Source organism: Scatophagus argus, chromosome 2, assembly GCF_020382885.2.
Source record: "Scatophagus argus isolate fScaArg1 chromosome 2, fScaArg1.pri, whole genome shotgun sequence".
Taxonomy (NCBI): domain Eukaryota; kingdom Metazoa; phylum Chordata; class Actinopteri; family Scatophagidae; genus Scatophagus; species Scatophagus argus.
In genome coordinates this window covers 13444148-13459737 of record NC_058494.1, presented here as the reverse complement: position 1 = coordinate 13459737, position 15590 = coordinate 13444148, and the positions used below count along the sequence as shown (strand labels likewise).

General features: G+C 41.5%; 3 protein-coding genes across 5 annotated transcripts; 2 read left to right on the top strand and 1 right to left on the bottom strand.

The window, feature by feature from the left end:
- Window positions 1-754: 754 nt before the first annotated feature.
- atad5b (ATPase family AAA domain containing 5b) lies at window positions 755-7334 on the top strand. Of its 2 annotated transcripts, none has more exons than XM_046410913.1 (14): window positions 755-1706; window positions 1816-2154; window positions 2257-2353; window positions 2435-2517; window positions 2681-2829; window positions 3919-4069; window positions 4281-4540; window positions 4654-4747; window positions 4824-4888; window positions 5090-5288; window positions 5393-5517; window positions 5598-6373; window positions 6675-6833; window positions 7195-7334. In XM_046410913.1, the coding sequence occupies exons 1-14, from the start codon at window positions 1079-1081 to the stop codon at window positions 7271-7273; spliced, it is 3204 nt and encodes a 1067-aa protein (XP_046266869.1). In that variant the 5' UTR covers window positions 755-1078; the 3' UTR covers window positions 7274-7334. The 2 variants fall into 2 exon arrangements, with proteins under 2 accessions (XP_046266869.1, XP_046266878.1); XM_046410922.1 differs by having other exon boundaries at window positions 757-1706; window positions 1819-2154.
- A 229-nt stretch (window positions 7335-7563) lies between these two features.
- tefm (transcription elongation factor, mitochondrial) lies at window positions 7564-10185 on the bottom strand. 2 transcript variants are annotated; one of them, XM_046410969.1, is made up of 5 exons: window positions 10024-10185; window positions 9235-9737; window positions 8608-8757; window positions 8257-8435; window positions 7564-8102 (listed from the first exon to the last, which is right to left on the bottom strand). In XM_046410969.1, exons 1-5 carry the CDS (start codon window positions 10067-10069, stop codon window positions 7838-7840), a joined length of 1143 nt encoding a protein of 380 aa, XP_046266925.1. In that variant the 5' UTR covers window positions 10070-10185; the 3' UTR covers window positions 7564-7837. The 2 variants fall into 2 exon arrangements, with proteins under 2 accessions (XP_046266925.1, XP_046266934.1); XM_046410978.1 differs by having other exon boundaries at window positions 9235-9728; window positions 10024-10180.
- Window positions 10186-10328: 143 nt separating this feature from the next.
- Window positions 10329-14839, top strand: LOC124070771 (arf-GAP with dual PH domain-containing protein 1-like). Its single transcript, XM_046410990.1, has 11 exons — window positions 10329-10981; window positions 11564-11694; window positions 12147-12238; window positions 12456-12544; window positions 12662-12774; window positions 12875-13021; window positions 13215-13298; window positions 13406-13468; window positions 13609-13686; window positions 13978-14206; window positions 14309-14839. Exons 1-11 carry the CDS (start codon window positions 10894-10896, stop codon window positions 14335-14337), a joined length of 1143 nt encoding a protein of 380 aa, XP_046266946.1. The 5' UTR covers window positions 10329-10893; the 3' UTR covers window positions 14338-14839.
- The last annotated feature ends 751 nt before the right edge of the window (window positions 14840-15590 follow it).

Below are 15590 nucleotides of genomic sequence, written 5' to 3'. Positions count from 1 at the left end.
CCACTCATCAATAAAACTGATGTTAAAATTCACTCGCTTGTTCTGGAGCTTCTCGCAGCACCACACCGTCGTCGTACTTAGATTGACTTTGATTGAATGGTTGTACTCGAGAACAAGTCAGTTAAAGTGAACCTTGTGCGTTTCTTTTTTTCCTCTCAATGTTCACTTCAGACATGCAGACTCTGTTAAAGACAGAATCTATTTCTCTCACAGGAAAGAAATACTCTTCTCTTTTTGTCTTCTCAAAAGTGTTAGAATTTTTTCTTTCTTTCTCAGACTTCGGGAAGTTGATGCTTCATGTATGGTTACATAAAGCAAGAGTTAAAATGATTCTGTCCTGTTCTGTTAAATTTGTCCTCTCTGTCTTCACTTAAGAAGGTCAATGGAAAGATTAACATTGGGACCTTTTGTTAGTTTTCCCCTTAAATCCATCACTGACACGCACCTGGTTTAATTTACTGTTAAGATGTCTAATGACTTAAACTACCACATAAGCGGTGTGCTTTTCAAGGGGCAAACAACTAATTGTTGAGCTCCAAACATAGCATCTACAGCTCTGCAATGAAGGAGCGGGTCAGCTTCTCATATTCTGTCACACAAAGCTGTTTTCGTAATAAGAACAAACACAGTAAAGCAGATGAAGAAAAACACAGGGCGTATCGAGGTAAGAGCGGTCACTCTGCACTAATTCTGCGTGAGTAATGGTTTTGTAGGAAATTCCTTTGTGAGCTTTAAAGTTTATTTATGCCTTTAGCCTTTACTAACAGCGTTTAGGTTTTCTGTTTGCTTCACTCGCTAAACTGTACGTCAAGCACTGTGTGAGACTGTGTGATTTGTCCGTGAGTATACGATCTTTGGCTACACTGAACCTCGTCGCGCTTGATTTATACGTCAGTCCAGATCATTTGGGTTGTTTTCGACTCCGCACCAACAATTAAAGTGTTCTTTTGTGTATTTTTTGTGACGTATACATTTTTACAGTTTTGTGAATTTAACTGGCTAAAAAATGCACGGTTGCCTAGCTTTGTCGGTGTGGAAGAAAGTTAACGTCGCATAAACTGACGTTGCCTTCTCATGCATGACAGACAAGCGCCAAAGTCAAAATGCTACCGGAAAGCCTTTAAATTCGAAGTTCTTTATGATGCTGAATAAACTCAAACGGGACAAGAAATGCAAAGACGTTTCGTGCCCCAGCAAGCAGCAGCCGAGAAGCGCCGACGGGATAAAGGTCGAGTTATCAGAGTCGAGCTGTTCCGACGACCAAACAGACGCAGCCTCGCTGGCAGCAAAGGTCACGTATGGTTCAGACGTCGCTGCAGCAGGAATCCCCGCTAGAAAAGTTAGACCACAAAAGGAACGGATGAAGACTTTTTGTGCAAAAGACATAAAAATTGCACCTATTTTCTTGCAAACAGCACAACACAAACACAAGAGTAAACGGATCAGTGATGGGAAGCTGGATCAGCCTGCAGAGAGGGTGCAGAAACCAGTGCTCCCTCCACTGTGTGAGGATGTGCAACAGCTGAAAAGTCAACAGCAAGTACCAACAGTTTTTCACCTACTCGAGAGAAAGGGGTCCTGGAGAGGACAGTTGTCACCGTCAACTCTGTGCAGCTGTCTGGAGAGCATCCAAACATCCAACCCTGCATTTCCCGTCCGAGCAGTGTTCAGCACTTTGCAGAGGAAAGCGAGTCTGCAGGATGCAGGTGAGACCGAGCAGTAGTCGATTATTTTTCTGAATGTGCACTGAAGGTCATAATCCAACTCAACACGTGCAGCCATGACCAGTCATGTCTCTCTCTCTTCTTTCCTTAGCAGAAAACTTCCTGAATCTGAACTCCCCACAGAAGCACTTAAAAGAGAAGAGGAAACGGGAAAATGAAAGCTCTGACAGGGAGCCCAAACGTCTGAAGTCTGCTGTCATTACGGAGGGTGCTGTTGGTATGGGTCACTGCCACACGTCAGCACAGGGTGTCCAGGATCCTGGTATTGTTGTGATGGCCAGCAGGCAGCCCAGAATCAGCAAGCTAAGTCGCACTCGCAGGCTGAGGGAGCAAAGCAGCAGCTCAGCAGTCCTGGTCTACGACTGTGACTTGATGAGTGGCACACGGGACTCCAGCCAGTCGCTCAAAACTTCTGATGTTCTCCAAAGGGGTAAACTTTTCATATACTGAGTGTGTTTTTTAAATACCTATTGCATATTTATACCTTTTGAATTGCAGAGAATATACTTTTTCCCATTTCTTTTCCATCTAGATTCCAGTTTTGAGGATGTTCTCTGGACAGACAAATACAGTCCTCAGCATTCAAGTGAAGTCATTGGCAACTCTGCCTGTGTGAATAAACTGCAAAGGCAAGGTTTTTATAATGTGCTCTCTCACCCTTTCGCTGATTTATCGGATTTCAAACCTAATTTTCCCCCTCTGGAATTCAGCTGGTTGAAGAAATGGAAACTAAGAGCCATCTGTGACGAGAGGAGAAGAGTGGAGGAAAGGAAACGAGAAGAAAACAGCAATGGTATGAGCTGGCATTAGTCACACTCGGCAGTTGCTCTTATATCTGAGCTCAAGGTCAAAATGTGGCTTTTTTGGGTGTCCGCATAATGACGAGTTTCTCCTTTACAGAATTTTCTATGAGTGGGATTTTTGGCTGGAAAAGTAATAAGTGTCCTCCTGTGTAGACTCCTGGGACTGTGGAGACTTCCAGGGTGAGGCTGGGGTGGAGGACGCCAAAGAGGAGCCGCTGTGTAACACCATGCTGATTACAGGACCTCCAGGAGTGGGCAAGACCGCCTCGGTGTATGCCTGTTCTCAAGAGCTTGGCTTCAAGGTTGGAATCTTTGAATCCACGCTATCAAATAATCTGCACCCATAGGATATTTTATAGTATAACCTGTCAGAATTGTGAAGTTGTCATCATTCGAACCAAACATTAAATACTTGGCAGGTTGACAGATCAGGGTATTTGCTCAACACTGAGAACTTTTAAAAAAATATGTCAGATTTAATCCAAATTATGCCTCGAAAGGTGCCTCAGAAGAACATAAAACATTAAGGTTAAAGGATTTCCACATACAGCCATGTAATTATTGACTGTACAGACAGCAGCATTATCTTTCAGCTCTGAGGACACCTTATGTGATGGCCCTGATTGAGACTGGTGAAAGACTGATAAAATATAAACTGATGAAACAGCTTGTTCAGATCTTCAGAGATAGAAATCATTTATATACTGAAAATGAATGTTTTGCACACTGTTATTAAAATCTAACAAACAAAAAACATTTTTCATTAGCAGGAAGGCTCTTTGACATGCAGTCATCATGCATCAGTCAACCACTGGACAAAACAATTCGTAATATAAAATAGCAATATACCACATGGGTGTGTGCTTTTGGGCATTTTACTGTCTATACAAATGTCATATCAGATACTATATATTTTTTTTTCTTTTTATAAGCTCCTGCGTTACATTAAACTGATAATAACACTTTGTTTGGTGTTCAGTCTGCCATCCTGCTTTACTGCCACCTCTTTCTCGATGAGGTTTTGGCCTTTGATGGTACATGTTTTCTGTCCTACACAGAAATACAATCACAGCATGATTATTTGTGCAAAGCGTTCAGCCCCTGATGCTCATGAAGTTTATGTAGCTCCTGTGAGTCTTTGGCTTTCAAAATCAGAAGATCAAGAAGGGTTAGGGTTAGATTAACCCTAACCCTTTAAAATACTTTGTGTGGCCATTTGGTATTTATTCACAAAAATCAGCTCTCACAATACTGCTGATGCTAAATGAATCAAAGCCACATGGCAAATTTGAAAGTGATCACCAAAATGAATTACAAATATTGATATTTTGTGAGAAAACAGAACAGAAAACAGAAATTGTCCTTCTTTTTCTTGTCTGTTTCGATCAAAGGTATTTGAGGTGAACTGCTCCTCACAGCGCAGTGGCTGCCATGTTCTGTCCCAGCTGAAAGAGGCTACCCAGTCCCACCTAGTGGAGATGTCAGGGAAGGACGCACTGAAACCAGCTTACTTTAACAACTACAGCTCTGTATCTAAATCTGGTAGGACACACTGCACAGGGTAAAGACACAATCTTCACTGAAACCCAAACAATCGTACAAAATCTCAGACAATCTCAATCTCTGTGAAAAAGTGAACAACTTTATGCTGTCGGGCTTATGTAGCGTTTAAATGTTTATCTGTAGACAATAAAGGAGGCCTCAATGTCATATTAACATGCTTTACAGACTTTTCTTTTCTTTTCTTTAACAGGAAAAACAGTGCCACTGAAAAATGTCCCCTCAACCTCCAAAAAGAGAGCAGCACAGAACTTTGGCCGCTCCAGTCACAGAGGAAAAACTAATCCAGCCACAGTCACTTTGGCCAAATACTTTAAGATGAAGGCCAAAGCAGATCACTTACACTTGGGTGAAAAACCAGACAGCAAGACATTGGGCAGCCAATCGCCAGGCCCTGATCAAACAGAGCCGCAGGACAAAAAAACAGCCACTTCTCTTATTCTGTTTGAAGAGGTAAACCATTCGGCAACCCCACACTCTAAGACATAGAATTTAACAGATGTGAGAGTGCACATAACACGAGTTTGGTCTGCGCTGATCCATTTGCAAACTGCCTGCTCCCACAGGTTGATGTCATATTTGATGATGATGTTGGTTTCCTCGCAGCCATCAAGACGTTCATGACAACCACTAAAAGGCCAGTTGTTCTGACCACTAACGGTAAGCGTACGTGCTGTTATTTTGAATAGAACAGATCTGAGGACAAGTCCTGATGTATATGAACTGTCCTCCTCAGATACCACATTCAGAAAGAGATTCAACTGCAGCTTGGAGGAAATTATTTTCAAAACCCCGTCAGCGGTAGGTTTTTGTCTCCCTGATCGCCCTTGTGCTGCTTTAGTGTGAAATGCCTGCCTGCTTCCTGAGGTAGTTCACAAATAAAAAAAACTTTGCTGGCTGTTCAGCGTCCCACCAAGTGGCCCCCACACATGCAGACTCAAAAGACCAAATTTATGCAAAAATAGTCCAGTTTATCATAACTTATTTCCATCTGCCTCCAAGGTGAACGTCTGCAGCTACCTGCAGCTGGTGGCTTTGGCTGAGAATGCGCGGCTGGAGTTGGACGACGTTAGCAGCCTCCTCAGGTTGTCCGGAGGTGACGTCAGACGCTGCCTGCTGCAGCTGCAGCTCTGGGTGCAAAGCGGTGGAGGGCGAGCATCTGAGAGTGGAGGCTTGCATCAGGAACTGACTTGTGTACAGGGTAAGTTGCTTTAATAAGTCGCAGTTTATATAGAAGGATTTTATCACCAAAAATGTTCAAAAACCAAACAGATTTTCAGAAATTTTCTCAATTTTCTTATCTAGACTTGAGTGTTACTGAAAGAGGAGACAATGCAGACTCCCGACTTCCTCAGTGTGACACAGGCTGCACTGTGAACATGCTGGGACTCTACTCTGTGACCAAAAACCAGCTGCTAAACCTTCTAAAGGCAAGTATGGATAGCATGAACCCCCCAAGAGTTTTTTCCAAAGAAAAATGAATTTTCATTTTCTCTATTTAATTTGTCAGTGTCAGTCCTGGTCTGAAGTGGACATCAAGCTCCTGAGGCTCCTCGCTGAGAGCTGGAGAGGAGGTGTGCCTCTTCTGTACTCCAACCTGGAGCTCCTTCTACCCATTGCAGCCAAGGGAACTTCAGTCCACTTCCAGACAGCCTGTGATCTTCACATCCAGCACCTGGATGGATACGTCACTCTGAAGGCCACAGCCACCGACTGCAAATCTGTTAGGAATATCTCCAGGCTTAGCAGAAGGAAATCTGTCACAACTATGTTTGAAACCACATCATCTTCCAGTTTGGCACAAACTCCTAAAAAAACGTCTTCATCATCAAACAGGGCTCATTCAAGAGCTCTGAGTTGGAGACACAAGACACAACAAAACACAGCCAAAGTGGCAACCGACTGTTTGGACGCTTTGGCCGATTTCTTTGACCTCATGTCATACCTTGATGCCACGATGCTGGCTGTTTCGGGCTCATGCAGACCTGAGGCGTTTGTCTGGACAGGAGCTGAGGTAAAGGATGGCTTGTTGGATGAGATGAGGGAGGACCACAAGGCCAGCAGTTTGAGCCAAGAGACTCTTTTGGATATTCAGGCTGCTGTTGAGGGCTTGGGGTGTCGCAGGTGTCTGCTGAGAGTGTCTGATGTGTGGACTGCAGCCCAAAAATACAGACAGGAACTGGGAGACACAAAGTGGAGGAAGCTGGTGGAGGGACTGAAGTTACCTCCTGCCTCTTCCCAAAGACAGAGCCTCAGTTTTAGTTTTCCACCTCCGTGTGCACCACGGTGAGTCTGTTCTCCACGCCCAAATACTGAGCCAGTTAATTAGAAGTGTTTAAAACAAAGCACGTTCAGTGCTACAGTCAGACATAAAAATATAAAATCTGAAAATTTTAATTCAATATATAATATATATATTTAAAATATAAAATATATGACCAAGCAGTTTCCATTCATGTAATCAGTTTAAAAAAAACCTTAATAGCTCTATAGCTCCTTTTTCTTGAATCTGGAAAAGCGCACCCGAGGCCCCTTTGAGGTTGTAAACACAAAACAAAAACTTCATACACATGCTTGTCCCCACCAGTGTGTCCCAAAGGAGGTACGAGCTGAGCAGGACAGTGCTGGGCAGTAATTCCTTCGGCCTGCTGGGAAACAGGAAAGCCGTCAGCGTCGACTACATGCCGGTCCTCCGCTACATCTGTCGCTTTCAGAGAGCACAACGAAAGAAAGAGGAGCCACTCAGGTGAGGCCGACACAATACAGATGATAATTCACTTTCACTTCAGGAGACTGGCTGTCGCCAGTTCAAACAGTGGATCATTTAGAATGGTATCATGGTCTTACTTAAATGACATTAGTTTAAATCCGTTATTGTAAATCTGATCACATCCAGGCAGTCAGCATGTCAGTTTTGTCTTAAACCAAACTATTTCCTCTGTATTTTTTTTTTGTTTGTTTTCCACATCTGAGCCAAGTTACCAGTCAGGTCTTCCAGATGAAATTGTTTTTTCCAAGAATGAAACCCAAAATATGATCATTTAATGTGATTTTGTAAAAATACTCTGTCTGCAGACAAAATTCTAATGATTCTTTCCCCACATTAGGTGTCTGAACTACCTCAGCAGCCTAAATCTGGGTCTGTCAAAGTCAACCATTCAACTCCTTGCAGAAGATTTCTTGTAGAGAAAAGTCTGGAAAAATACTGTAACATGTCATATCCTTATTACATCACCTTACTGCGGTCAGTATTTATTTTACTGTGTACTCATTTTAACTGAGTACTGCCTGGATCTAATTACTGTCAAAAGAAATTAATGCACTTCAGATGGGAAATCATGTTTTATTTACATGTACATGCAACCATGAAAAGTAAATAAATGTATAATTATTTTAATCTGTGTTTTATTTAGAAAACCCTAAGACATTCTTAACCCAAATGAGGAGCAGAAAAAAAATCCTCAGACAGAAGGAGATTGTGGTGTTTGTTCTTTTATGTAAGTGTCCAAACAGAACAAGCAGGAAGCAGCAGGAATAACAAAACATGACAGCATCTGTCATGCTCAGCAGCCCATAAAAATCAGCATGACAGTGTTTTTATCGAATAGTAAGAATATTCAACCACCATCAAATGAGTCCTAGAGGTAAAACGTGTGGTAAAAGTCCAAAAGGGCTAAGAATGCCCCTCCGGGAGGCTTGTTTTCATGGATGTGGTGCATGGCTGCTGCAACAGATTTTTCGATGCAGCAGCTAACCAGAAGATTCACTGAGCAGCTCAAAAAAAGCCACAGCCTGCAGCAGGGCATCACAGAGTTCCTCCCCTGCTCTTCTGCTGCCCATCTGGAAATAATCCCTGTACTTCACCAAAAGCTCAGGGGGGAGGTTTATCCGGGGAAGCTTCTGTGTCACCGACTCAGCCATCAGCTGTCGGACTGTCTGTGCCCCACTAGTCCGCGACTCGCCCACCATGAGTCCAAAATGACGTCCCACACAAGAACGCATCATGTTCAAAACTCTGAAAGAAATGAACGAGGGAAGACATTTCATGATCCTTCATCAACCTGAACACTTTTTCAAACAACAAAAATGCCAAAGGACAAGCACATGTTTTGTGCAGAATGTTTGGTGTCTTTCATTGTTGAAAAGTCAGGAAGTGGCTTTTTCCCCACCTGGGAGGAAGGTTGGACTCGGGTGGTAGGTTTCTCGGCTCAAGCAGAGCGAACAGCATGGCCTCCACGGTCCTCATGTGTGCCATGACAGGGAACAGAGCCGTGTTCTGGACTGAGATGGAGGACTTCTCTATTATATAGAAATCAGCTGGTGGGAGGAGTGACACAACTGTGGAAACCTAATAGCAGGAAAGGAAAAACTACAAATTGTGCCCTTGTATATGGTTTCATTTCTGTTCCATGAACTCCAGCCAAATGTCAAGTTAAAAACAAAAGCTACAAAAACTTAACTCAACTGGTCAAGTTGCTATGTGTAACTTAAATAACATGAGCTCCCACAGTCATACTCACATCATTCAAGTAAGCAGAAGCCATGTATATTCCCTTCAAGAAATTTGGACATTCCAGCTGTTGCCAGTCCAGCACCGTCATTCCACGGTCCACATGAGTCCAGGCGATTTTATTAGTCCCACAAACTATTGACACAATGGAACTGGCATCCTGAGGAAATAAATACAGAATATGAGAGGTGGTCGCAGTGAATTAAACTGCCTTCTCTTTTGACATTTAACAGGTCGCAATTTAACAGCATGTGAAAACAGTTGCATAATGTCATCTGTGATTCATCAAACGATATTAGTTGAGAAATCTCAGTTTGAGGACCACACATTTTGAACAAATCCTGCATTACAGACGGGACAGTTTAAAAAGCACGGGAGTAACAAACAATAGTGATTGTGGGAAATATAGGATGCAACGCTATTGGAACTTAAGCCATACTAGGGACAACAGGTTAGGGTTTAATTTGCATTTCACAGCTTAATGGAAGTGCATCCAAGACCAAACCGCCAGATTACAAGGCTTATATAAGACCAGAGCCTGCTCTGCCACTCCTCTTAGGTTCATGTTTAAAACTTTGGCTCTGCAAGGACAGGTATGTGAGAGTGTGGTAGTAAACGCATAAGACGGGAATCTCACCTCCAACCAAGACCTGTCAACCTCTGGCCTGATAAATTTCACCAACTGAATCCTCGCTTTCCTCTCCTTCTTCACCGGGTTGAGAATAGAGTTGAAAACCGTCACTGCACTTTTGTGTTTCAGCAGCGGTACGTTCACCACACTCTCCAAAGTTTTAAAGGGTCCGTTTTTAGTCCTGTACTCAACAATGTTGAGCGACTTGCGGCCTCTGAGGAGCTTGACGCCAGCAAGCTCTGACAGTGTGGCGGTGTTGAGCAGCTGGAGGATGGCGTCTCGCTGCTCTGAAGTGTAGCAGTCATCCAGCAGTCTGCTGTCGTCTTTGCAGGCTGTAGAAGTGGAGGTCAGGGTGGAGTCCAGGGTCTCAAAGTCCAGGGTCCCTGCCACGGGAACCCGGCTCCGCCAGCAACACGTGCACTGGAGATACCGAGGCTCCAGCTCGGGGAGAGAGCAGTATTGAGGGCGACGGAACAAGCCAGGCTGTCCTCCATACCGACCTGCAGAGCCAGTACCAGAGAGAGCTTGTGTTTAGATAACTAGAATATGAACTATTACAAGTCCACAACATGTGAGTATTGAACTCTAGTTTAAGTTAATATGAACTACAAACAGATGCCACGTTGCGTAGATTCACGAAAAAAAAAATTAAAACAGATAAGAATGCCAACATGGTCTGTAAATGTTAGCATTTACATTGGCTAAGTTACATTAGCTTAGCTTTGCTAGTATGTGAATTCGAATACATGCAAACAGTGAGTACAAAACAAATCGGTTCATTACAAAAAAACCTACTTCTATGAGCGATCGACGACAGAAATCTCCTGGTTAACCACATCATCCTTAATTAAAATAAACTTAACGTTTTAGCTACATCATACATGTTACACGACTTTGCCTTCAGGTTGTTGTCCGACAGATTTCAAACGACCGGCCTGATACAAGAACACCACCTTAATTGGTTCCGGAGCTCTTCTTCTTCTTCGGATTGTGGACCGACGTCAAACGTGTATGCCTTCACCTAGTGTAGAGCAATGTATGTTGGTGCATCACTTCATATGTTGCTTCTTTTTTTGTTTGTTTGTTTTTTCTTTTCTTGCTATTAAGAAAGGTATGCTTGGTAAAGGAAAAATAACAATTCAAGGATGTGTAAAGCCTCTCAAAGTTCACAAGTCTCAAGAATGGATTTTACAACATGATCTAAAAGATTTCTACAGCTTGCAAAGAGTCGTATTTAAGTGCTTAAAGTTTCAGTGTATTTATATACAAAGTCTTCTATACTAAAGGCGTGATTTTATTATGTCTACACTGCATTGGGATTAATTGCAAAATTAATGAAGATTTTATTTTAGATGTTTACAATGGACCTCTTAGAACATGGCAGCTCCTTGCCCACACCATTTTGTAAGTTAGTCTCTTTTTTATACAGTGACGTATGTTTCACTTCCTTTCTCTGTTATTTCTGGACCTCTGTGTTTGTGTGCAGAACAATAAACTTCATGATGCTGTGATGGTAAGAGGAAATGCTGGTCCGCTGGCCAGTCAGAAGAAATTATGTTTTTCACCTGCTACAGAGCTCTGTATCATTCAGTGTGTAGAATGAATATGGAGTTAATACCTAGTAGTTCTCTTGTTGCGACTCATCTGTCAGTCTGACCTTCACCGATGGCCATTCTAGAAAGAAATAACAAAATCCTGCTGGATTTGGTGCGACAGCCAGGTAACAACTTGTGTGCCGACTGTGGAGCTCCAGGTGAGTACGCTGATTAAAATTCGTAACCACAATATGCTCCATTGGTTTATCAATATCTTTGAAGTGATTTCCAGCAATTCATGTTTTATCAAAGACCATTCTACCTGATTTCTGCGAGAACTAATACGTGTCCTTCATTAAAAATGTAAATAAAGGTAAACAATAACTTTTGTCGATAAGCCACGTGATGTTGTTTGTTAACAAAACTTTATCTAAAGCAACATTTTATAGTCCGGTCACGTTTTATAATAAACTTTCACAAGGGGAAGTGGTGCCTGCTGCATATACTGTGGCATGACCTCATTGTTCCTCCTCTGAGGACACTTAATGGATGTTTGTCTGTAAAGACAAACAAGAAATTGAATACTAAAGTTAAATCCACCTTTTAATTTACACACAGATGTTCAGCGCACATTAGCAGACACTTTATTGTATTGTGTTCTCCACTTGCTCCTGATAAAACATATGTGTTGTGCCTTGTTTTTCCCTCCCTCTGGGAACATTGGTTCTATGCATAACATCCAGCGTGTAATGTATTTAGTTCCTGCAGTGTAAACTCTATGATGTATCTGTTGCTCACAGAGCCTGACTGGGCCTCCTACACTCTTGGTATCTTTGTGTGCCTGAACTGCTCAGGGATGCATCGTAATCTGCCTGCTGTCAGCAGAATGAAATCCATACGTCTGGATCACTGGGAGGATTCCCTGGTAGAGGTATAGATTTGTGCTTTGGATTCACAGCAACAATATATTCATTGTTGACTCAAATTAAGTTTTTATATATTGAAAATTTGCACAGTCCTCCTAATACTGGGCCAACATATGTATGTGTTTATATCTTTTTGATCTTTGAGTTTTTGTTTCTTTATTTTACAATTCTTTATTTCAAACTTGCAATTTTAGCATTGCCTCAAATGTTACCCTGCACTTCAGTGCACGTATTGTATGAAAAATTTTGAATCTTGCAACCTAATTTGTCCACCAGGCTCTAGGTAATTGTTGCAGGGATTCATGTTTTCTTTATAATCTCATGAGGTTTGCCTTGGCTAACAAAGCCACAGTCGCCTGAGTGGCCCTGTTCTGCAAAATGAGGTCCTACAAATACAAAAATGAATGAATGGATTGTCTCACCATAACTTTTTAATTGTCATGTGCTGTGGTTAAAGTTCATGCGGGAGAGGGGAAATTCTGCTGCCAAAGCCATTTATGAGAAGTATGTTCCTGCCTTCTTCTACCAGCCACAACAAAAAGACTGCAAGTGAGTGACTGTCAGCGTTTTTGCCTCGTTAGCGGCTCAGTGGAAGTGCAGTATCAACTAATCGTTTAGTTAGTGAATGGGACTTATGAGTTACAAAAAAGGAATAAACACTAAGAGATGGTTACAGAGGTGAGATGGTTTTCAGCAGCTGGTTTACTTAAACTCTTGTTTTTCATCCATAAGGTAAACTGTAATGAGTGATTTGCTTTTCTTCTAGTGTTCTTAAGGATCAGTGGATCCGTGCAAAGTATGAGAGAAGAGAATTCACTGAAGAAACCAACTACTATCAGCAAGAATATTGCTCAGGTAATTATCCCTATATTGTTCCCATCACCAGAGTTCTGCATTTATTTCTATATGCATGTATGCAGTTTAATTGCTTCTCATCTCTTTTATTTCTTTTATTTGGTTTATCTAACCCAGACCTGTTTGAGTCGACACTATGGAAGAAGGGCAAAGACAACAAGCAGTTCCTCAAGAGGATCTTCCTGCTGTCTCGGAAAGACTTCACCCTCAGATACTTCATTAAAGAGGATGTGAGTAGTTCTTTTGTCATGTCATCACTTTGTCTGCCATAATCTTTTTATTCTAATCTTTTGAAATCCCTCCTCAATACTCTCATTGACACTAACCAAGTCCAAGGTTCCCAAGGCTGTCATTTCCATGAAAGACCTGAATGCAGCTTTCCAGCCGGAGAAGATCGGTCACGCTCACGGTCTGCAGATCTCCTACCTGCACGACGAACGCATGAGGAATCTGTTCGTTTATCACGACAATGGACAGGTGAGTGCTATTCAAGTGCTATTTTGGTTCCACTTTTAACTGATAAATGTCTTGATTTGACAAATGTAGCAATGCAAATGTTGCTGTTAGACCTGAGGAAAAGTTCAGCAGACCCTGTAAAATTGTCTTCCTGTCCTGGGTCCAATGGCTTGTCTTAGATGTCCTGAAATACTGTCCTCATTATGCCTTATAGGTAATTGTATCCTTGTTCAACGCTATCCGGGCAACACGCCTGGCATACCTGCAGAAGAAACATCCCACTCTTCAAGATAATGACGTAAGAAAAATATTTAAATATTTAACTCCGATAGATTTTTAAAGTTATAGAGTTGTGAACTACAGCTTTTAGTCATTTAACAGTGTTGCTTGTCTTTCTTTGTACAGTTAATACCTCAGATAACGAGACATTACCTGAAGGAGGGGTACATGGAGAAAACTGGCCCGACAGTCCGTCAACTTTCTTACAAAATTCAATTGGATTTTCATTTACTTCTGTTTTGTCTGACAAATTAATTTGATCTATTGTTTCCTCTCCGTCTTTCTTTCTTACTCCCTGTGTCTATGTCCTCATGTGTGGGTGATTTCAGCAACGGGAGCCATTCAAGAAGAGGTGGTTCACACTGTGCTCAGTAAACAGAAAGCTTCTGTATTTTAAAACTCCACTGGTAATTAACAGATAATAACACAATGTGTGTGCAAAGTAACTAAGTGAAAAAATGTGAATACCTCTTTTGTTTAATGCCAAGGTATGAGAAAATTTAAAAAATTGTAAAATATTTACCTGAATATTAAACAGTAATTCCAACACTCAGTTATAGGAAATAAAATGTTTCTGTAACAACATTTTAATCACATGCAGACATCAGTCTGATATGAAACAATACGTAGTGTTTGCAGTTAATTAGAGTCGTGCTCCTCTTTGAGCGCCTCTCTGTGTTGTTTGTTTTCACTGTTAGGATGCCACAGAGCTGGGTGCAGTCTTCATCGGCACAGAGAGCCATAACTACTCTGTTTCAGAGAGCAGCGGCAGGAGCACGAGGGGAGGCCGGTGGCACTGCGGCATCACGCTGCAGACCCCAGGCAGGCAGTTTGTGTTTATGTGTGAGCAGGAGCAGGAGCAGAGGGAGTGGCTGGAGGCCTTCAAGAAGGTCATCTCTCAACCCATGACCCCAGAGGACTATGCTAGTAAGATACTGTAATTACCCCTGATACAGCACAGCGCCCTGTGTTAATCAGAGGACATCAACATGAATGCACTTCTAACTTTCATTCTTTGATATACTGCAGATGAGGCCAACTTGAGAAGGGGGAAATGACTGAAGGAGATCTATCTGCTGAGTTGTAGGAGTTTAGGACGCAATAATTACCCTTCTGGAAACACAACAGACTGAAAGCCTTACCGGCAAAAGATCCTGCTCAACCTGTCAGTGAAAAATAGAGAAAAACTCTGCTCAACATCACTGACGAATGATCAACTCTAACTTTTCTGCTCAGACTTCAATGGGACCTTGAATAAGCATGAATTTTGAATGTTCATGAATTTATTGTTGTTACCACAGTGACACCAGAATTCTTCATAATAGATTATGAATATGCTGAAACTAAACATTGCATTACTAACAGTAAGGAGTGGGTTTTATGTACATTTTGCATTTTTTAAAAATAATTATCTGGTATTTTTTGTTAGATGCTTAACTCAGTTTGCACATTTTGTAAAGTTTAGGTTAATCTTTCTCACACACTGTTTTGTTTTAGCTGTATGTATAGTTCTGTGAAGCTGAACACTTTGTGATTTTAATAAAAATTTGATTAAATTTGCATACTGTAAGAGATGTATCATGAATGAAAGCTGAGGACTATATCAGACGTTGCAGAGATGCATCTATTGCGATAGAGTAAAGAGTCCAGGTTCCACCACATAGCAATTAATCTAAATTTGTTAATGCTGTAAAACACACTATGAACTGAAAATATCCATAAGGCCTTTAATACACAGCCAAAAATTTAGTTTAGGTTGTTCATATGCAGTTGCTGCTGTTAGTTTTCTTTAGCAGTGGAAAATATTATAACTAAGTACCCGAGTAAAGTACTTCACTGCACTTTTGATACAATTGAACTTTACTTAGGATCTCATTTAAAAGCTGTTTTCTACCTCAACTTTACCACATTTCACAGTGAAATTGTACTTTTCACTCCACTTCATTTATCCGACAGGAATGTGTGGTAGTTTAAATCAGCTCCCTTTCGACAAGCTACAACATGAATAGTAGAGCTACCATATCATACACAATATAGTGTATGATATGTTAGCATTACAATGACAGGGGGCATTCTGTTGTCTAATGAGTACTTTTACTTTTGATACCTTTAAATACTTTTGTTGCTGAATTTAAATCTTTGAACGGATAATGTTTACTTCTGACAGACCGTTTTTATAGCGTGATATTGCTACTTTTACAAAAATGAAAATACTGGGGCTGTCGAGCTGGGGAAAAACACAAGACGTCTCACTCTGCGCTATTCACCTGGTAGCAAAAACGTCACCAAGCCAACTAATCGACGTCGCAAC

Excerpts from the sequence above, each read along its gene's own strand:
- tefm (XM_046410969.1), bottom strand. The coding sequence starts at position 10,069 with ATGATGTGGTTAACCAGGAGATTTCTGTCGTCGATCGCTCATAGAA. Across the intron at positions 8,758-9,234 it reads TTGACAGGTCTTGGTTGGAG|GATGCCAGTTCCATTGTGTC; the intron begins GTGAGATTCCCG and ends TTATTTCCTCAG. Across the intron at positions 8,103-8,256 it reads GAGTCCAACCTTCCTCCCAG|AGTTTTGAACATGATGCGTT; the intron begins GTGGGGAAAAAG and ends CATTTCTTTCAG.
- atad5b (XM_046410913.1), top strand. The coding sequence starts at position 1,079 with ATGACAGACAAGCGCCAAAGTCAAAATGCTACCGGAAAGCCTTTAAAT. Across the intron at positions 6,374-6,674 it reads CCACCTCCGTGTGCACCACG|TGTGTCCCAAAGGAGGTACG; the intron begins GTGAGTCTGTTC and ends TGTCCCCACCAG. Across the intron at positions 6,834-7,194 it reads AAGAAAGAGGAGCCACTCAG|GTGTCTGAACTACCTCAGCA; the intron begins GTGAGGCCGACA and ends TCCCCACATTAG.
- LOC124070771 (XM_046410990.1), top strand. The coding sequence starts at position 10,894 with ATGGCCATTCTAGAAAGAAATAACAAAATCCTGCTGGATTTGGTGCGA. Across the intron at positions 10,982-11,563 it reads TGCCGACTGTGGAGCTCCAG|AGCCTGACTGGGCCTCCTAC; the intron begins GTGAGTACGCTG and ends TGTTGCTCACAG. Across the intron at positions 12,239-12,455 it reads CCACAACAAAAAGACTGCAA|TGTTCTTAAGGATCAGTGGA; the intron begins GTGAGTGACTGT and ends CTTTTCTTCTAG.